This window comes from Oncorhynchus kisutch, linkage group LG13 (genome assembly GCF_002021735.2).
Source record: "Oncorhynchus kisutch isolate 150728-3 linkage group LG13, Okis_V2, whole genome shotgun sequence".
NCBI lineage: Eukaryota > Metazoa > Chordata > Actinopteri > Salmoniformes > Salmonidae > Oncorhynchus > Oncorhynchus kisutch.
Window position 1 is genome coordinate 75308819 of NC_034186.2, and position 21377 is coordinate 75330195.

The following is a 21377-nucleotide window of genomic DNA, read 5'->3' on the forward strand; positions in this document are numbered from 1 at the left end:
GACTTCACAGTGTCCCAGAACTTTTTGGAGTTGGAGCTACAGGATGCAAACTTCTGCCTGAAGAAGCTGGCCTTAGCTTTCCTGACTGACTGCGTGTATTGGTTCCGGACTTCCCTGAACAGTTGCATATCACGGGGACTATTCGATGCTATTGCAGTCCGCCACAGGATGTTTTTGTGCTGGTCGAGGGCAGTCAGGTCTGGGGTGAACCAAGGGCTGTATCTGTTCTTAGTTCTGCATTTTTTGAACGGAGCATGCTTATCTAAAATGGTGAGGAAGTTACTTTTAAAGAATGACCAGGCATCCTCAACTGACGGGATGAGGTCAATGTCCTTCCAGGATACCCGGGCCAGGTCGATTAGAAAGGCCTGCTCACAGAAGTGTTTTAGGGAGCGTTTGACAGTGATGAGGGGTGGTCGTATGACTGCGGCTCCGTAGCGGATACAGGCAATGAGGCAGTGATCGCTGAGATCCTGGTTGAAGACAGCGGAGGTGTATTTGGAGGGCCAGTTGGTCAGGATGACGTCTATGAGGGTGCCCTTGTTTACAGAGTTAGGGTTGTACCTGGTGGGTTCCTTGATGATTTGTGTGAGATTGAGGGCATCTAGCTTAGATTGTAGGACTGGCGGGGTGTTAAGCATATCCCAGTTTAGGTCACCTAACAGAACAAACTCTGAAGCTAGATGGGGGGCGATCAATTCACAAATGGTGTCCAGGGCACAGCTGGGAGCTGAGGGGGGTCGGTAGCAGGCGGCAACCGTGAGAGACTTATTTCTGGAGAGAGTAATTTTCAAAATTAGTAGTTCGAACTGTTTGGGTATGGACCTGGAAAGTATGACATTACTTTGCAGGCCATCTCTGCAGTAAACTGCAACTCCTCCCCCTTTGGCAGTTCTATCTTGACGGAAGATGTTATAGTTGGGTATGGAAATCTCTGAATTTTTGGTGGCCTTCCTGAGCCAGGATTCAGACACAGCAAGGACATCAGGGTTAGCAGAGTGTGCTAAAGCAGTGAGTAAGACAAACTTAGGGAGGAGGCTTCTGATGTTGACATGCATGAAACCAAGGCTTTTTCGAACACAGAAGTCAACAAATGAGGGTGCCTGGGGACATGCAGGGCCTGGGTTTACCTCCACATCACCCGCGGAACAGAGAAGGAGTAGTATGAGGGTGCGGCTAAAGGCTATCAAAACTGGTCGCCTAGAGCGTTGGGGACAGAGAATAAGAGGAGCAGGTTTCTGGGCATGGTAGAATATATTCAGGGCATAATGCGCAGACAGGGGTATGGTGGGGTGCGGGTACAGCGGAGGTAAGCCCAGGCACTGGGTGATGATGAGAGAGGTTGTATCTCTGGACATGCTGGTAGTAATGGGTGAGGTCACCGCATGTGTGGGAGGTGGGACAAAGGAGTTATCAGGGGTATGAAGAGTGGAACTAGGGGCTCCATTGTGAACTAAAACAATGATAACTAACCTGAACAACAGTATACAAGGCATATTGACATTTGAGAGAGACATACAGCGAGGCATACAGTAATCACAGGTGTTGAATTGGGAAAGCTAGCTAAAACAGTAGGTGAGACAACAGCTAATCAGCTAGCACAACAACAGCAGGTAAAATGGCGTAGACTAGGCAACGGGGCCAACAGATAAAACAAACAAGCAGAATGGAGTACCGTGATTTATGGACAGTCCAGCGTGCATCAGCTATGTAGCCAAGAGATCAGTGTCCAGGGGGCAGCGGTGGATGGGGAAGGGAAGCTGGACTGGCGAGTGTTATCCAGGTTTAAAAAACGAACAATGACTAAATAGCTTGTAGCTAGTTAGCTGGTTAGCTTCTGGAGGTTCTTGAGTGTGTTCTAAAAATAAATAAAAAATAATAGCGATTCCGTATCACATTGGGTGAGGCAGGTTTCCGGAAGGTATAAACAAATTAAAAGTCAGAAGAGATAGAAAGTAAATATGGGTCCGGTGGGCGTTTGGGACGCGGCGATTCAGGCGGTTAGCAGGCCTGTGCTAACAAGCTAACAGTTTGTAGGCCCGGGCTAGACAAGGTAGCAGTTAGCGGACCGGAGCTGGACAAGCTAGCAGTTAGCAGGCCGAATTAGCAAGCAGGGAGATAGCGAGGGCTAGAGAGTTAGCCTTTGGGGGACGTCGCGATGGGGTGAGTCTGTTTATTCCTCTTCATGCGGTGACATCGATAGACCAGTCGTGGGCCCGGGTATTGTAGCTCAGGAGTATGCTACGGTGGTAGCGCAGGCCGGGCTAGCTTCAAGCTAAGTGGGTGGAAACGCTAGCCAGGGGTAATCATCCAGGGTTGCAGTTTAGCTAGATAGCTAGTTGTGAAGATCCAGCGTATTTGGAAGCTTAGGTTTAGCAAAATGTTTTTAAAGGGATAGCTATGTAAAAAACGAAAAATATGTAAAAAAACGAAAAAGAAACAAAATATAAACAAAATATACAGGGACACGACACGACAGGACGACTTACTGCTACGCCATCTTGGATATTCATTGTCTTGCATTTCTGATCTGTCATTGTACTGTATGTTTATTCCCCCTCTCCCATGCGTGTGTTTCAGGATGGCATCCTGTTTGGGATGGTGGGGGCGTATGACTGGGACGGAGGGGTGCTGAAGGAGGGTGCTAAGGGCCGCATCATGCCCACCAGAGAGGCCTTTGAGTCAGAGTTCCCCCAGGAGCTCAAGAACCATGCTGCCTATCTGGGTGACTTAACTTACTTATGTTACACTATGTACACTTTACATTACACCATTTTACACATTATACTACTCATCTTATCACTGTTTTACACATAATACTACTAAACTTATCACTGTTTTACACATACTACTACTAAATGTATCACTGTTTTACACATACTACTACTAAACTTATCACTGTTTTACACATAATACTACTAAACGTATCACTGTTTTACACATAATACTACTCAACTTATCACTGTTTTACACATACTACTACTAAATGTATCACTGTTTTACACATACTACTACTAAATGTATCACTGTTTTACACATACTACTACTAAATGTATCACTGTTTTACACATACTACTACTAAATGTATCACTGTTTTACACATACTACTACTAAATGTATCACTGTTTTACACATAATACTACTCAACTTATCACTGTTTTACACATAATACTACTAAATTTATCACGGATTTACACAATAATTTTTGTTTCCATACCTAATGTGTCTCCAGGCATCTGTATGACCTGTGAGATATTTGAATCCGATGCAAGTATTATGTAATTTGTGGATCTAATTAAAGTATTTGTGTGTGTTTAGGCTACACAGTGTCGTCAGTGATAGTGGGAGACTGGAGGAGGCTGTATGTGGCTGGAGCTCCCAGGTTCAAACACAAAGGAAAGGTCATTCTGTTTGAACTGAGCGACAATGGAGATGTCAACATTGCACAGGCCCTCAATGGAGAACAGGTAGCTAGTGTGTGTGTGTATATACCTCATTGGATGTATCTATCAATCAAACTCTCACTCACCCCAACCCCCCTCTCCCCTTCTCTTCATCGCCACCATACCTCCCTCTCTCTCTCTCTCTCTCTCTCTCTCTCTGTCTCTCTCTCTCTGTCTCTCTCTCTCTCTCTCTCTCTCTCTGTCTCTCTGTCTCTGTCTCTGTCTCTGTCTCTGTCTCTGTCTCTGTCTCTGTCTCTGTCTCTGTCTCTGTCTCTGTCTCTGTCTTTGTCTCTGTCTCTCTCTCTCTCTCTCTCCTCTCTCTCTGTCTCTGTCTCTCTCTCTCTCTGTCTGTAGATTGGGTCATACTATGGCAGTGAGGTGTGTGGGTTGGACGTGGACCAGGATGGCATTACTGATGTTCTGCTGGTGGCAGCACCCATGTACCTGGGCCCTGGCAACAAGGAAGCAGGCAGAGTCTACATCTACTCCCTCAGTGGGGTGAGACAGGGGGGAGTAGTGGGGAAGGACTGAGCTGGTGTCAGGAAGAGGGGGAGGGGGGTGAGAGTTGGGCGAAGGGGGGAGATAGAGTTAAGGGAGGGGAAAGGGGTTGAGGATATTAGCGGATAAGAAGAGGAATGGCTGGGAGCTGCTGACTCTCTCTCTCTCTACTCTGCCTGTCTTTATCTCTCTCTACTCTGCCTGTCTTTATCTCTCCCTACTCTGCCTGTCTCTCTCTCTCTCTCTCTCTCTCTACTCTGCCTGTCTTTATCTATCTCTACTCTGTCTCTCTCTCTCCACTCTGCCTCTCTCTCTGTCTCTCTCCATTTCTCTTTCTCTCCTCCCTCTTGCTCTCTCTCTCTCTCTCTCTCTCTCTCTCTCTCTCTCAGGAGGAGGTGTTTGTGTCTAACGGTACTCTGAAGGCAGAGGATAGGTTCCAGGATGCTAGGTTTGGCTACGCCCTGGCCTCCGCCCCAGACCTCAACCATGACGGGTACACTGACCTGCTGGTGGGGGCACCCCTAGAGGACGGACACAATGGTGCCATATACGTCTACCACGGCCAGGGCATACACATCATCCACAACTACAAACAGGTAGACATACACATCATCCACAACTACAAACAGGTAGACATACACATCATCCACAACTACAAACAGGTAGACACACACATCATCCACAACTACAAACAGGTAGACATACACATCATCCACAACTACAAACAGGTAGACATACACATCATCCACAACTACAAACAGGTAGACATACACATCATCCACAACTACAAACAGGTAGACATACACATCATCCACAACTACAAACAGGTAGACACACACATCATCCACAACTACAAACAGGTAGACATACACATCATCCACAACTACAAACAGGTAGACATACACATCATCCACAACTACAAACAGGTAGACATACACATCATCCACAACTACAAACAGGTAGACACACACATCATCCACAACTACAAACAGGTAGACATACACATCATCCACAACTACAAACAGGTAGACACACACATCATCCACAACTACAAACAGGTAGACATACACATCATCCACAACTACAAACAGGTAGACATACACATCATCCACAACTACAAACAGGTAGACATACACATCATCCACAACTACAAACAGGTAGACACACACATCATCCACAACTACAAACAGGTAGACATACACATCATCCACAACTACAAACAGGTAGACATACACATCATCCACAACTACAAACAGGTAGACATACACATCATCCACAACTACAAACAGGTAGACATACACATCATCCACAACTACAAACAGGTAGACACACACATCATCCACAACTACAAACAGGTAGACATACACATCATCCACAACTACAAACAGGTAGACACACACATCATCCACAACTACAAACAGGTAGACACACACATCATCCACAACTACAAACAGGTAGACATACACATCATCCACAACTACAAACAGGTAGACACACACATCATCCACAACTACAAACAGGTAGACACACACATCATCCACAACTACAAACAGGTAGACATACACATCATCCACAACTACAAACAGGTAGACATACACATCATCCACAACTACAAACAGGTAGACACACACATCATCCACAACTACAAACAGGTAGACATACACATCATCCACAACTACAAACAGGTAGACATACACATCATCCACAACTACAAACAGGTAGACACACACATCATCCACAACTACAAACAGGTAGACATACACATCATCCACAACTACAAACAGGTAGACATACACATCATCCACAACTACAAACAGGTAGACATACACATCATCCACAACTACAAACAGGTAGACACACACATCATCCACAACTACAAACAGGTAGACATACACATCATCCACAACTACAAACAGGTAGACACACACATCATCCACAACTACAAACAGGTAGACACACACATCATCCACAACTACAAACAGGTAGACATACACATCATCCACAACTACAAACAGGTAGACATACACATCATCCACAACTACAAACAGGTAGACACACACATCATCCACAACTACAAACAGGTAGACACACACATCATCCACAACTACAAACAGGTAGACATACACATCATCCACAACTACAAACAGGTAGACACACACATCATCCACAACTACAAACAGGTAGACATACACATCATCCACAACTACAAACAGGTAGACATACACATCATCCACAACTACAAACAGGTAGACATACACATCATCCACAACTACAAACAGGTAGACATACACATCATCCACAACTACAAACAGGTAGACATACACATCATCCACAACTACAAACAGGTAGACATACACATCATCCACAACTACAAACAGGTAGACATACACATCATCCACAACTACAAACAGGTAGACATACACATCATCCACAACTACAAACAGGTTGACATACACATCATCCACAACTACAAACAGGTAGACATACACATCATCCACAACTACAAACAGGTAGACACACACATCATCCACAACTACAAACAGGTAGAGAAAGAAAGAAAAGTGAAGATTTGTGAAGATTTGTTTTTAAAGTGATATCATTCTTAGCTATAGTATTTCCATTGACCTCGTTCTATGTCTCTCTCCACCACTTCTCTACCCTCATCTCTCCACCTCCTTGCTCACCTCTCCTTCTCCTTGTAGCGTATCGCAGGGTCGTCCCTGTCCCCCTCTCTGCAGTATTTTGGGCGCAGTGTGAGTGCCAGATTAGACCTGGATGGAGATGGTCTGTTAGACCTGGCTGTGGGGGCCCAGGGCAGTGCTGTACTACTCAGGTAAGAAAGGAGGGATGAGGGGAGGTGGAGGAATGAAGAGGAGGGGAGGGGAGGGATAAATTGTCAGACTTGCCTGTGGATTATGTTTTTAAAATGTGATGATGATCGTCATCATTGAATGATCAATTCTCCCTCCCTCTCTCCAGTTCTCGCAGTATAGTCCAGATCAACATGAGTCTGTCCTTCCAGCCCCACTCCATCAACGTCATCCAGAAGACGTGTCAGAGAGGAGGGAGGGAGTCTGCCTGTCTCAACGCTACAGCCTGCTTCCTGGCTCTGTCCCATTCCCCTGGAACTCACAGCAGCAGCTTCGGTAAGGGAGAGGGAGGGGAGAGAGGGAGGGGCAGGGACTGGAGAGAGTAAGGGAGAGGGAGGGGAGAGAGGGAGGGGCAGGGACTGGAGAGAGTAAGGGAGAGGGAGAAACGAGAGGGAGGGAGTGGGAGAGGGAGGGGAGAGAGGGAGGGGCAGGGACTGGAGAGAGTAAGGGAGAGGGAGAAACGAGAGGGAGGGAGTGGGAGAGGGAGGGGAGAGAGGGAGGGGCAGGGACTGGAGAGAGTAAGGGGGAGGGAGAAACGAGAGGGAGGGAGTGGGTGAGGGAGGGGAGAGAGGGAGGGAGGGGCAGGGACTGGAGAGAGTAAGGGGGAGGGAGAAACGAGAGGGAGGGAATGGGAGAGGGAGGGGAGAGAGGGAGGGGCAGGGACTGGAGAGAGTAAGGGAGAGGGAGAAACAAGAGGGAGGGAGTGGGAGAGGGAGGGGAGAGAGGGAGGGGCAGGGACTGGAGAGAGTAAGGGGGAGGGAGAAACGAGAGGGAGGGAGTGGGAGAGGGAGGGGAGAGAGGGAGGGGCAGGGACTGGAGAGAGTAAGGGGGAGGGAGAAACGAGAGGGAGGGAGTGGGTGAGGGAGGGGAGAGAGGGAGGGGCAGGGACTGGAGAGAGTAAGGGGGAGGGAGAAACGAGAGGGAGGGAGTCCGCCTGTTAGATTTGATAGATTTGTTATCAACACTAACATCCCCTTCTCCCTCCTCAGAGCTGTCGGTGGTGGCCATGTTGGATGAGAGAAAGTTGACAGCGAGGGCGTTGTTTGACGACAGCAACCAGAGACAGACACAGCTGGGGGTCAGAGTTCACACAGGACAGACCGTCTGCCACAACCTGCCCTTCCATGTGTTTGTGAGTATGACACACACCAGAGCTCAGCTGGTATGGTACTTACAACGCCAGGATAGTGGGTTCAATTCCTAGGACCAAACAGCGACCACACATACTTGAAAAAAAAGTATGCACGCATGACTGTAAGCCGCTTTGGATAAAAGCCTCTGCTAAATGGCATATACACACACACACACACACACACTACACAACTAACATACACACATGCCCTGACACAAACACACAACCAACATGTACACGCTACTGCCACAACCTGCCCTTCCATATGTCACACACAATGCCAAAACACACATTTGCACACATCCTTCACCCCGACCGACACACACAATCTACATGCTGAAACATGATATTGACCTCTAACCCTTTGTCTCCGTCTGTGATAGGACACAGCAGACTACATCCGTCCAATCAGCTTCTCCCTGCGCTTTAAGATCAACGACACAGAGAGCGGCCCAGTGCTGGACGAAGGCTGGCCCACCACCTTCAAGAGATCGGTCAGTGTGTGGGGTGTGTGTGATGTAATGTACTGTTACTGTACGTTATCTACAGTATTACTCTGGCACCTCCATTTCAAATACTGTACCTTGATGTCTCCAGATTGCGTTCTTCAAAGACTGTGGTGAGGATGATGTGTGTGTCACTGATCTGGTGCTGCAGGCTCATATGGACATCTCTGGGACAAGGTACATCTCACACACACAAACACACATGAACACATGTGCACACACACATGCATGGACACACACGTATAGACACACACGTATAGACACACACGTATAGACACACACACACCTGATAAAAAAATGTCCTCTCTTTTTTGTGTCCAGTCAACACTCAATCAGCCAAACAATTACTAAGTCAAGGGTTCCTGTTGTATTCATGTATTAATGTTTGTAGTTGTTGTATTAATGTTGTGTAGTAGTTGTGTAGTAGTTGTATGAATGTCTGAATGTAACTCCTCTCTGCAGACAGCAGCCCTATGTGATCCGTAGCCCTCGCAGACGTCTGGCTGTAGAAGTCCAGCTGCAGAACAGACTTGAGAACGCCTACAACACCAGCCTGACACTGCACTACTCACGCAACCTCCACTTCTCTAGTCTCAGTATACGGGTACGAAACACACACACACCACACACCACACAGACACACACACCACACACACACACACACAAACACACATTACACACTGATTTACAACATGAACCTGACAATTTTATTCTGTCTCCTCCCCCTTCTCTCTCTTCCTCCCTCCCTTTCGATGTCTCCATCCCTATCTTTCTCTCTCTCTCCTTCCCTCTCTCTAGGAGGATACCCAGTTGAAAATTGAGTGTACATCTCTCAGTTCCAACAGTCATTCCTGTAATGTCAGCTATCCTGTGTTCCGCTCCCACTCCAAGGTCTGTCTGTCTGGCATCAAATACAATGACCAGAAATATAAACACAACATGTAAAGTGTTGGTCCCATGTTTCATGAGCTGAAATATAAGATCCCAGAAATGTTCCATACGCACAAAAAGTGTATTTTTCTCAAATGTTGTTTACATCCCTGTTAGTGGGCATTTCTCCTTTGCCAAGATAATCCATCCACCTGACAGGTGTGGCATATCAAAAAGATGATTAAATGACATGATTATTACACAGGTGCACCTTGTGCTGGGGACAATAAAAGGCCACTCTAAAATGTGCAGTTTTGTCAAACAACACAATGCCACAGATGTCTCAGGTTTTGAGGGAGCGTGCAATTAGCATGATGACTGCAGGAATGTCACCAGAATTGAATGTTCATTTCTCTACCATAAGCTGCCTCCAACGTCGTTTTAGAGAATTTGGCAGTATGTCCAACCGGCCTCACAATCGCAGACTACGTGTAACCACACCAGCTCAGGACCTCCACATCCGGCCTCTTCACCGGCGGGATCGTCTGAGACCAGCCACCCAGACAGCTGATGAAACTGTGGGTTTGCACAACTGAAGAATTTCTGCACAAACTGTCAGAAACCGTCTCAGGGAAGCTCATTTGTGTGCTTGCCGTCCTCACCAGGGACTTGACTTGATTGCAGTTTGGCGTTGTAATCGACTTCAGTGGGCAAATGCTCACCTACCTGGCCACTGGCACGCTGGAGAAGTGTGCTCTTCACGGATGAATCCCGGTTTCAGCTGTACCGGGCAGATGTCAGACATGGCGTCAGGTGGGTGAGTGGTTTGCTGACGTCAACGTTGTGAACAGAGTGCCCCATAGTGGGGGTAGAGTTATGGTATGGGCAGGCATAATCTACGGACAACAAATACAATGGCATTTTATGGATGATCATTTGAATGCACCGAGGTACTGTGATGAGATCCTGAGGCCCATTGTCTTGCCATCCACCGCCATCACCTCATGTTTCAGCATGATAATGCACGGCCCCATGTCGCAAGGATCTGTACACAATTCTTGGAAGCTGAAAATGTCCCAGTTCTTCCATGGCCTGCATACTCACCAGACATGTCACCCATTGAGTATGTTTGGGATGCTCTGGGTCAACGTGTACGACAGCGTGTTCCAGTTCCTTCCAATATCCAGTAACTTTGCAGAGCCATTGAAGAGGAGTGGGACAACATTCCACAGGTCACAATCAACACCCTGATCATCTATATGTGAAGGAGATGTGTCTCACTGCATGAGGCAAATGGAAAAATCTTAGAAATTGTTTCATGGTGCGTTAATATATTTGTTCAGTGTAGTTCTGATACCACAAACTCAATCCCCACCACCTCTTATCTTCTCTCTGTCAGGTGAACTTCATGTTAGAGTTTGAGTTCAGCTGTACGTCTCTGCTCAGTAAAGTCCAGATGAAACTCACAGTTGCCAGGTAACTCATTATAATCCTATGGAGGAATGTAAAGGGATTCCTATTGGGAGCTTCTAGAAATTAACCTGAAATTCAGTCTACAGTAGAGACAGAAGTACTCTGTGTTTGTCTTGTCATGTGTCTGTCATATACATCTCTGTGTTCCTGGTTCCCATAGTGACAGTGTTGAGAGAGAGGCTACGTTGGGAGACAACAGTGTTCAGCTCCAGACTGTGGTTCAGTACGAACCTGACCTCTTCATCACCAGGTTAGTCTCTCTCTATCTCTCTCTCGGTCTCTCTGTCTCTCTCTCTCTCTCTCATTCCCTGTATCTCTACCTTTCTTTGTAGTGACTCCAATCTGAACCGTTATGAGGTCCACCCAACCAGAACCATATCAGAGGCAATAGGACCAGAGTTCTACACACACTTCAGGGTAAGCAGTGCACACACAATATATCTGTTTCCTTAATATCCTTACTGCACAATCACACACATAACCATACATACTGTCTTTACACACACACACACACACACATACACACACACACACACACACACACACACACACACACACACACACACTCACACACCTCAGACTAATGTGTTCTGTGTGTAGCTGCAGAACCTGGGCTGTTACAGTGTGAGTAACCTGGAGTTGAGGCTGAGCCTGCCCTCTGTAGCAGCTGGAGACAGAGTCTTCATGGCTGTTACTGAGGTCTTCTCTTACAACGTGAGTACTAACCCTCTCCCACTACTGTTGGAATAAACAGTTATTGTCATTTCTCTCTGGTTCTGAACTGTGACCTTTATGATGTTAGGTGACAGGGGTGAACTGCAGTGTAGACAGTGACGTGTCCCAGCTGAAGGACAGACAGAGAGATGTACGACCACTACATCCTGAAGACATGCAACAGACTGACCTACTGGTGAGAACAGACAGACACATATACACTGATGCACGCACATACATGCACACACACACAAATACCCACGCACAAGATGATCACATTCACAATCCTAACTAGCTATATAGTGTATTTACAGTTGTAACATGTTTCTGTGTGCGGTGTGTAGAACTGCAGCAGGTCGTGGTGTGTGGAGGTGGTGTGTGAGGTACAGCAGCTGCATCGAGGACAGACTGCTCTCATACGAGTCAGCCGCAGGGTCCACGACAACTTCTTCAGACAGGTACAAAGTTTCTCTCTCTCACACACACACACACACAGCTCTAACTATAAAAACACTCACTCTGACTTTGTGTCTCTGTCACCAGGCTAAGTTTAAGGTGGTGAGAATAGTGAGTGCCTATCGTCTGGCTGCTCAGGAATCTAACCTGGTCACTCTGGGGAGTGGCGCCATCTGGAGGGAGGTGAGAGAATAGCAGGATTAACACTAATTGTGGAGGACTGGTTTAGCCTTGTCTGTGCCTGACTCGTTTACACCCAGATAGAGGAAGCTGCCATAGGGTGATGATATTTGTCTGTCTGTTGTTTACATCCAGATAGAGTAGGAAGCTGGTATAGGGTGATGATATCTGTCTGTCTGTCTGTTGTTTACATCCAGATAGAGTAGGAAGCTGGTATAGGGTGATGATATCTGTCTGTCTGTTGTTTACATCCAGATAGAGGAAGCTGGTATAGGGTGATGATATCTGTCTGTCTGTTGTTTACATCCAGATAGAGTAGGAAGCTGGTATAGGGTGATGAATATCTGTCTGTCTGTTGTTTACATCCAGAGAGAGTAGAAAGCTGGTATAGGGTGATGAATATCTGTCTGTCTGTTGTTTACATCCAGAGAGAGTAGAAAGCTGGTATAGGGTGATGAATATCTGTCTGTCTGTTGTTTACATCCAGATAGAGTAGGAAGCTGGTATAGGGTGATGAATATCTGTCTGTCTGTTGTTTACATCCAGATAGAGTAGGAAGCTGGTATAGGGTGATGATATCTGTCAGACTGTCGTTTACACCCAGATAGAGTAGGAAGCTGGTATAGGGTGATGATATATGTCTGTCTGTTGTTTACATCCAGATAGAGTAGGAAGCTGGTATAGGGTGATGATATCTGTCTGTCTGTTGTTTACATCCAGATAGAGTAGGAAGCTGCCATAGGGTGATGAATATCTGTCTGTCTGTCTGTTGTTTACATCCAGATAGAGTAGGAAGCTGGTATAGGGTGATGTCTGTCTGTCTGTTGTTTACATCCAGATAGAGAAGGAAGCTGCCATAGGGTGATGAATATCTGTCTGTCTGTTGTTTACATCCAGATAGAGTAGGAAGCTGGTATAGGGTGATGTCTGTCTGACTGTCTGTTGTTTACATCCAGATAGAGTAGGAAGCTGGTATAGGGTGATGATATCTGTCTGTCTGTTGTTTACATCCAGATAGAGTAGGAAGCTGGTATAGGATGATGATATCTGTCTGTCTGTTGTTTACATCCAGATAGAGTAGGAAGCTGGTATAGGGTGATGAATATCTGTCTGTCTGTTGTTTACATCCAGATAGAGTAGGAAGATGGTATAGGGTGATGATATCTGTCTGTCTGTTGTTTACATCCAAATAGAGTAGGAAGCTGGTATAGGGTGATGATATCTGTCTGTCTGTTGTTTACATCCAGATAGAGTAGGAAGCTGGTATAGGGTGATGATATCTGTCTGTCTGTTGTTTACATCCAGATAGAGTAGGAAGCTGGTATAGGGTGATGTCTGTCTGACTGTCTGTTGTTTACATCCAGATAGAGTAGGAAGCTGGTATAGGGTGATGATATCTGTCTATCTGTTGTTTACATCCAGATAGAGTAGGAAGCTGGTATAGGATGATGATATCTGTCTGTCTGTTGTTTACATCCAGATAGAGTAGGAAGCTGGTATAGGGTGATGAATATCTGTCTGTCTGTTGTTTACATCCAGATAGAGTAGGAAGCTGGTATAGGGTGATGAATATCTGTCTGTCTGTTGTTTACATCCAGATAGAGTAGGAAGCTGGTATAGGGTGATGGATATCTGTCTGTCTGTCTGTTGTTTACATCCAGATAGAGTAGGAAGCTGGTATAGGGTGATGATATCTGTCTGTCTGTTGTTTACATCCAGATAGAGAAGGAAGCTGGTATAGGGTGATGATATCTGTCTGTCTTTCGTTTACATCCAGATAGAGTAGGAAGCTGCTATAGGGTGATGATATCTGTCTGTCTGTTGTTTACATCCAGATAGAGTAGAAAGCTGGTATAGGGTGATGTCTGTCTGTCTGTTGTTTACATCCAGATAGAGTAGGAAGCTGGTATAGGGTGATGATATCTGTCTGTCTGTCGTTTACATCCAGATAGAGTAGGAAGCTGGTATAGGGTGATGATATCTGTCTGTCTGTTGTTTACATCCAGATAGAGTAGAAAGCTGGTATAGGGTGATGTCTGTCTGTCTGTTGTTTACATCCAGATAGAGTAGGACGCTGGTATAGGGTGATGATATCTGTCTGTCTGTTGTTTACATCCAGATAGAGTAGGAAGCTGGTATAGGGTGATGATGTCTGTCTGTTGTTTACATCCAGATAGAGTAGGAAGCTGGTATAGGGTGATGAATATCTGTCTGTCTGTTGTTTACATCCAGATAGAGTAGGAAGCTGGTATAGGGTGATGATATCTGTCTGTCTGTTGTTTACATCCAAATAGAGTAGGAAGCTGGTATAGGGTGATGATATCTGTCTGTCTGTTGTTTACATCCAGATAGAGTAAGAAGCTGGTATAGGGTGATGATATCTGTCTATCTGTTGTTTACATCCAGATAGAGTAGGAAGCTGGTATAGGATGATGATATCTGTCTGTCTGTTGTTTACATCCAGATAGAGTAGGAAGCTGGTATAGGGTGATGAATATCTGTCTGTCTGTTGTTTACATCCAGATAGAGTAGGAAGCTGGTATAGGGTGATGAATATCTGTCTGTCTGTTGTTTACATCCAGATAGAGTAGGAAGCTGGTATAGGGTGATGAATATCTGTCTGTCTGTCGTTTACATCCAGATAGAGTAGAAAGCTGGTATAGGGTGATTATATCTGTCTGTCTATTGCTTACATCCAGATAGAGTAGGAAGCTGGTATAGGGTGATGATATCTGTCTGTCTGTTGTTTACATCCAGATAGAGTAGGAAGCTGGTATAGGGTGATGAATATCTGTCTGTCTGTTGTTTACATCCAGATAGAGTAGGAAGCTGGTATAGGGTGATGATATCTGTCTGTCTGTTGTTTACATCCAGATAGAGCAGGGAGCTGGTATAGGGTGATGATATCTGTCTGTCTGTCGTTTACATCCAGATAGAGTAGGAAGCTGCTAAGGGTGATGATATCTGTCTGTCTGTTGTTTACATCCAGATAGAGTAGGAAGCTGGTATAGGGTGATGATATCTGTCTGTTGTTTACATCCAGATAGAGTAGGAAGCTGGTATAGGGTGATGATATCTGTCTGTCTGTTGTTTACATCCAGATAGAGTAGGAAGCTGGTATAGGGTGATGATATATGTCTGTCTGTTGTTTACATCCAGATAGAGTAGAAAGCTGGTATAGGGTGATGAATATCTGTCTGTCTGTCGTTTACATCCAGATAGAGTAGAAAGCTGGTATAGGGTGATTATATCTGTCTGTCTGTTGTTTACATCCAGATAGAGTAGGAAGCTGGTATAGGGTGATGATATCTGTCTGTCTGTTGTTTACATCCAGATAGAGTAGGAAGCTGGTATAGGGTGATGATATCTGTCTTTCTGTTGTTTACATCCAGATAGAGTAGGAAGCTGGTATAGGGTGATGATATCTGTCTGTCTGTTGTTTACATCCAGATAGAGTAGGAAGCTGGTATAGGGTGATGGATATCTGTCTGTCTGTTGTTTACATCCAGATAGAGTAGGAAGCTGGTATAGGGTGATTAATATCTGTCTGTCTGTTGTTTACATCCAGATAGAGTAGAAAGCTGGTATAGGGTGATGAATATCTGTCTGTCTGTTGTTTACATCCAGATAGAGTAGGAAGCTGGTATAGCGTGATGATATCTGTCTGTTGTTTACATCCAGATAGAGTAGGAAGCTGGTATAGGGTGATGATGTCTGTCTGTCTGTTGTTTACATCCAGATAGAGAAGGGAGCTGGTATAGGGTGATGATGTCTGTCTGTTGTTTACATCTAGATAGAGTAGGAAGCTGGTATAGGGTGATGATGTCTGTCTGTTGTTTACATCCAGATAGAGTAGGAAGCTGGTATAGGGTGATGATATCTGTCTGTCTGTTGTTTACATCCAGATAGAGTAGGAAGCTGGTATAGGGTAATGATATCTGTCTGACAGTCTGTTGTTTACATCCAGATAGAGTAGGAAGCTGTTATAGGGTGATGATGTCTGTCTGTCTGTTGTTTACATCCAGATAGAGTAGGAAGCTGGTATAGGGTGATGATATCTGTCTGTCTGTTGTTTACATCCAGATAGAGTAGGAAGCTGGTACAGGGTGATGATGTCTGTCTGTTGTTTACATCCAGATTGAGTAGGAAGCTGGTATAGGGTGATGATGTCTGTCTGTTGTTTACATCCAGATAGAGTAGGAAGCTGGTATAGGGTGATGATATCTGTCTGTTGTTTACATCCAGATAGAGTCGGAAGCTGGTATAGGGTGATGATATCTGTCTGTCTGTCGTTTACATCCAGATAGAGTAGGAAGCTGGTATAGGGTGATGATATCTGTCTGTCTGTCGTTTACATCCAGATAGAGTAGGAAGCTGGTATAGGGTGATGATATCTGTCTGTTGTTTACATCCAGATAGAGTAGGAAGCTGGTATAGGGTAATGATATCTGCCTGTCTGTTGTTTACATCCAGATAGAGTAGGAAGCTGGTATAGGGTAATGATATCTGTCTGTCTGTTGTTTACATCCAGATAGAGTAGGAAGCTGGTATAGGGTGATGATATCGGCCTGTCTGTTGTTTACATCCAGATAGAGTAGGAAGCTGGTATAGGGTGATGAATATCTGTCTGTCTGTTGTTTACATCCAGATAAGAGTAGGAAGCTGGTATAGGGTGATGAATATCTGTCTGTCTGTTGTTTACATCCAGATAAGAGTAGGAAGCTGGTATAGGGTGATGAATATCTGTCTGTCTGTTGTTTACATCCAGATAGAGTAGGAAGCTGGTATAGGGTGATGAATATCTGTCTGTCTGTTGTTTACATCCAGATAGAGTAGGAAGCTGGTATAGGGTGATGATATCTGTCTGTCTGTTGTTTACATCCAGATAGAGTAGGAAGCTGGTATAGGGTGATGATGTCTGTCTGTTGTTTACATCCAGATAGAGTAGGAAGCTGGTATAGGGTGATGATATCTGTCTGTTGTTTACATCCAGATAGAGTAGAAAGCTGGTATAGGGTGATGATATCTGTCTGTCTGTTGTTTACATCCAGATAGAGTAGGAAGCTGGTATAGGGTGATGATATCTGTCTGTCTGTTGTTTACATCCAGATTTAGTAGGAAGCTGGTATAGGGTGATGATATCTGTCTGTTGTTTACATCCAGATAGAGTCGGAAGCTGGTATAGGGTGATGATATCTGTCTGTCTGTTGTTTACATCCAGATAGAGTAGGAAGCTGGTATAGGGTGATGATATTTGTCTGTCTGTCGTTTACATCCAGATAGAGTAGGAAGCTGGTATAGGGTGATGATATCTGTCAGTCTGTTGTTTACATCCAGATAGAGTAGGAAGCTGGTATAGGGTGATGATATCTGTCTGTCTGTTGTTTACATCCAGATAGAGTAGGAAGCTGGTATAGGGTGATGATATCTGTCTGTTGTTTACATCCAGATAGAGTAGGAAGCTGGTATAGGGTAATGATATCTGCCTGTCTGTTGTTTACATCCAGATAGAGTAGGAAGCTGGTATAGGGTAATGATGTCTGTCTGTTGTTTACATCCAGATAGAGTAGGAAGCTGGTATAGGGTGATGATATCGGTCTGTCTGTTGTTTACATCCAGATAGAGTAGGAAGCTGGTATAGGGTGATGAATATCTGTCTGTCTGTTGTTTACATCCAGATAAGAGTAGGAAGCTGGTATAGGGTGATGAATATCTGTCTGTCTGTCGTTTACATCCAGATAGAGTAGGAAGCTGGTATAGGGTGATGATATCTGTCTGTCTGTTGTTTACATCCAGATAGAGTAGGAAGCTGGTATAGGGTGATGATATCTGTCTGTCTGTCGTTTACATCCAGATAGAGTAGGAAGCTGGTATAGGGTGATGATATCTGTCTGTTGTTTACATCCAGATAGAGTAGGAAGCTGGTATAGGGTAATGATATCTGCCTGTCTGTTGTTTACATCGAGATAGAGTAGGAAGCTGGTATAGGGTAATGATACCTGTCTGTCTGTTGTTTACATCCAGATAGAGTAGGAAGCTGGTATAGGGTGATGATATCGGCCTGTCTGTTGTTTACATCCAGATAGAGTAGGAAGCTGGTATAGGGTGATGAATATCTGTCTGTCTGTTGTTTACATCCAGATAAGAGTAGGAAGCTGGTATAGGGTGATGAATATCTGTCTGTCTGTTGTTTACATCCAGATAAGAGTAGGAAGCTGGTATAGGGTGATGAATATCTGTCTGTCTGTTGTTTACATCCAGATAGAGTAGGAAGCTGGTATAGGGTGATGAATATCTGTCTGTCTGTTGTTTACATCCAGATAGAGTAGGAAGCTGGTATAGGGTGATGATATCTGTCTGTCTGTTGTTTACATCCAGATAGAGTAGGAAGCTGGTATAGGGTGATGATGTCTGTCTGTTGTTTACATCCAGATAGAGTAGGAAGCTGGTATAGGGTGATGATATCTGTCTGTTGTTTACATCCAGATAGAGTAGAAAGCTGGTATAGGGTGATGATATCTGTCTGTCTGTTGTTTACATCCAGATAGAGTAGGAAGCTGGTATAGGGTGATGATATCTGTCTGTCTGTTGTTTACATCCAGATAGAGTAGGAAGCTGGTATAGGGTGATGATATTTGTCTGTCTGTCGTTTACATCCAGATAGAGTAGGAAGCTGGTATAGGGTGATGATATCTGTCAGTCTGTTGTTTACATCCAGATAGAGTAGGAAGCTGGTATAGGGTGATGATATCTGTCTGTCTGTTGTTTACATCCAGATAGAGTAGGAAGCTGGTATAGGGTGATGATATCTGTCTGTTGTTTACATCCAGATAGAGTAGGAAGCTGGTATAGGGTAATGATATCTGCCTGTCTGTTGTTTACATCCAGATAGAGTAGGAAGCTGGTATAGGGTAATGATGTCTGTCTGTTGTTTACATCCAGATAGAGTAGGAAGCTGGTATAGGGTGATGATATCGGTCTGTCTGTTGTTTACATCCAGATAGAGTAGGAAGCTGGTATAGGGTGATGAATATCTGTCTGTCTGTTGTTTACATCCAGATAAGAGTAGGAAGCTGGTATAGGGTGATGAATATCTGTCTGTCTCTTGTTTACATCCAGATAAGAGTAGGAAGCTGGTATAGGGTGATAAATATCTGTCTGTCTGTTGTTTACATCCAGATAGAGTAGGAAGCTGGTATAGGGTGATGAATATCTGTCTGTCTGTTGTTTACATCCAGATAGAGTAGGAAGCTGGTATAGGGTGATGAATATCTGTCTGTCTGTTGTTTACATCCAGATAGAGTAGGAAGCTGGTATAGGGTGATGATATCTGTCTGTCTGTTGTTTACATCCAGATAGAGTAGGAAGCTGGTATAGGGTGATGATGTCTGTCTGTTGTTTACATCCAGATAGAGTAGGAAGCTGGTATAGGGTGATGATATCTGTCTGATGTTTACATCCAGATAGAGTAGGAAGCTGGTATAGGGTGATGATATCTGTCTGTCTGTTGTTTACATCCAGATAGAGTAGGAAGCTGGTATAGGGTGATGATATCTGTCTGTCTGTTGTTTACATCCAGATAGAGTAGGAAGCTGGTATAGGGTGATGATGTCTGTCTGTTGTTTACATCCAGATAGAGTAGAAAGCTGGTATAGGGTGATGATATCTGTCTGTCTGTTGTTTACATCCAGATAGAGTAGAAAGCTGGTATAGGGTGATGATGTCAGTCTGTTGTTTACATCCAGATAGAGTAGGAAGCTGGTATAGGGTGATGATATCTGTCTGTCTGTTGTTTACATCCAGATAGAGTAGGAAGCTGGTATAGGGTGATGATGTCTGTCTGTCTGTTGTTTACATCCAGATAGAATAGGAAGCTGGTATAGGGTGATGATGTCTGTCTCTTGTTTACATCCAGAGAGAGTAGGAAGCTGGTATAGGGTGATGTCTGTCTGTCTGTTGTTTACATCCAGATAGAGTAGGAAGCTGGTATAGGGTGATGATATCTGTCTGTCTGTTGTTTACATCCAGATAGAGTAGGAAGCTGGTATAGGGTGATGATATCTGTCTGTCTGTTGTTTACATCCAGATAGAGTAGGAAGCTGGTATAGGGTGATGATGTCTGTCTGTTGTTTACATCCAGATAGAGTAGAAAGCAGGTATAGGGTGATGATATCTGTCTGTTGTTTACATCCAGATAGAGTAGGAAGCTGGTATAGGGTGATGATATCTGTCTGTTGTTTACATCCAGATAGAGTAGGAAGCTGGTATAGGGTAATGATATCTGTCTGTCTGTTGTTTACATCCAGATAGAGTAGGAAGCTGGTATAGGGTGATGATGTCTGTCTGTTGTTTACATCCAGATAGAGTAGGAAGCTGGTATAGGGTGATGATATCTGTCTGTTGTTTACATCCAGATAGAGTAGAAAGCTGGTATAGGGTGATGTCTGTCTGTCTGTTGTTTACATCCAGATAGAGTAGGAAGCTGGTATAGGGTGATGATATCTGTCTGTCTGTTGTTTACATCCAGATAGAGTAGGAAGCTGGTATAGGGTGATGATGTCTGTCTGTTGTTTACATCCAGATAGAGTAGAAAGCTGGTATAGGGGTGATGATATCTGTCTGTCTGTTGTTTACATCCAGATAGAGTAGAAAGCTGGTATAGGGTGATGATGTCTGTCTGTCTGTTGTTTACATCCAGATAGAATAGGAAGCTGGTATAGGGTGATGAATGTCTGTCTGTTGTTTACATCCAGAGAGAGTAGGAAGCTGGTATAGGGTGATGTCTGTCTGCCTGTTGTTTACATCCAGATAGAGTAGGAAGCTGGTATAGGGTGATGATATCTGTCTGTCTGTTGTTTACATCCAGATAGAGTAGGAAGCTGGTATAGGGTGATGATATCTGTCTGTCTGTTGTTTACATCCAGATAGAGTAGGAAGCTGGTATAGGGTGATGATATCTGTCTGTATGTTGTTTACATCCAGATAGAGTAGGAAGCTGGTATAAGGTGATGATGTCTGTCTGTTGTTTACATCCAGATAGAGTAGAAAGCTGGTATAGGGTGATGATATCTGTCTGTTGTTTACATCCAGATAGAGTAGGAAGCTGGTATAGGGTGATGATATCTGTCTGTTGTTTACATCCAGATAGAGTAGGAAGCTGGTATAGGGTGATGATATCGGTCTGTCTGTTGTTTACATCCAGATAGAGTAGGAAGCTGGTATAGGGTGATGAATA

At 44.5% G+C, this 21377-nt stretch overlaps 1 protein-coding gene across 1 annotated transcript in view; it reads left to right on the forward strand.

The window, feature by feature from the left end:
• Positions 1 to 21377, forward strand: part of itga10 (integrin, alpha 10) — a 108272-nt gene that overhangs the window by 51613 nt on the left and 35282 nt on the right. Inside the window, exons 11-28 of the mRNA XM_031787382.1 lie at positions 2581 to 2725; positions 3319 to 3467; positions 3798 to 3941; positions 4331 to 4537; positions 6644 to 6774; positions 6921 to 7087; positions 7801 to 7943; positions 8327 to 8437; positions 8541 to 8626; positions 8912 to 9053; positions 9248 to 9340; positions 10719 to 10795; positions 10953 to 11042; positions 11125 to 11209; positions 11393 to 11506; positions 11595 to 11702; positions 11851 to 11964; positions 12050 to 12145. Of these exons, the coding sequence (XP_031643242.1) occupies positions 2581 to 2725; positions 3319 to 3467; positions 3798 to 3941; positions 4331 to 4537; positions 6644 to 6774; positions 6921 to 7087; positions 7801 to 7943; positions 8327 to 8437; positions 8541 to 8626; positions 8912 to 9053; positions 9248 to 9340; positions 10719 to 10795; positions 10953 to 11042; positions 11125 to 11209; positions 11393 to 11506; positions 11595 to 11702; positions 11851 to 11964; positions 12050 to 12145 (2202 nt within the window). The remainder of the gene's footprint in view (positions 1 to 2580; positions 2726 to 3318; positions 3468 to 3797; positions 3942 to 4330; positions 4538 to 6643; positions 6775 to 6920; positions 7088 to 7800; positions 7944 to 8326; positions 8438 to 8540; positions 8627 to 8911; positions 9054 to 9247; positions 9341 to 10718; positions 10796 to 10952; positions 11043 to 11124; positions 11210 to 11392; positions 11507 to 11594; positions 11703 to 11850; positions 11965 to 12049; positions 12146 to 21377) is intronic.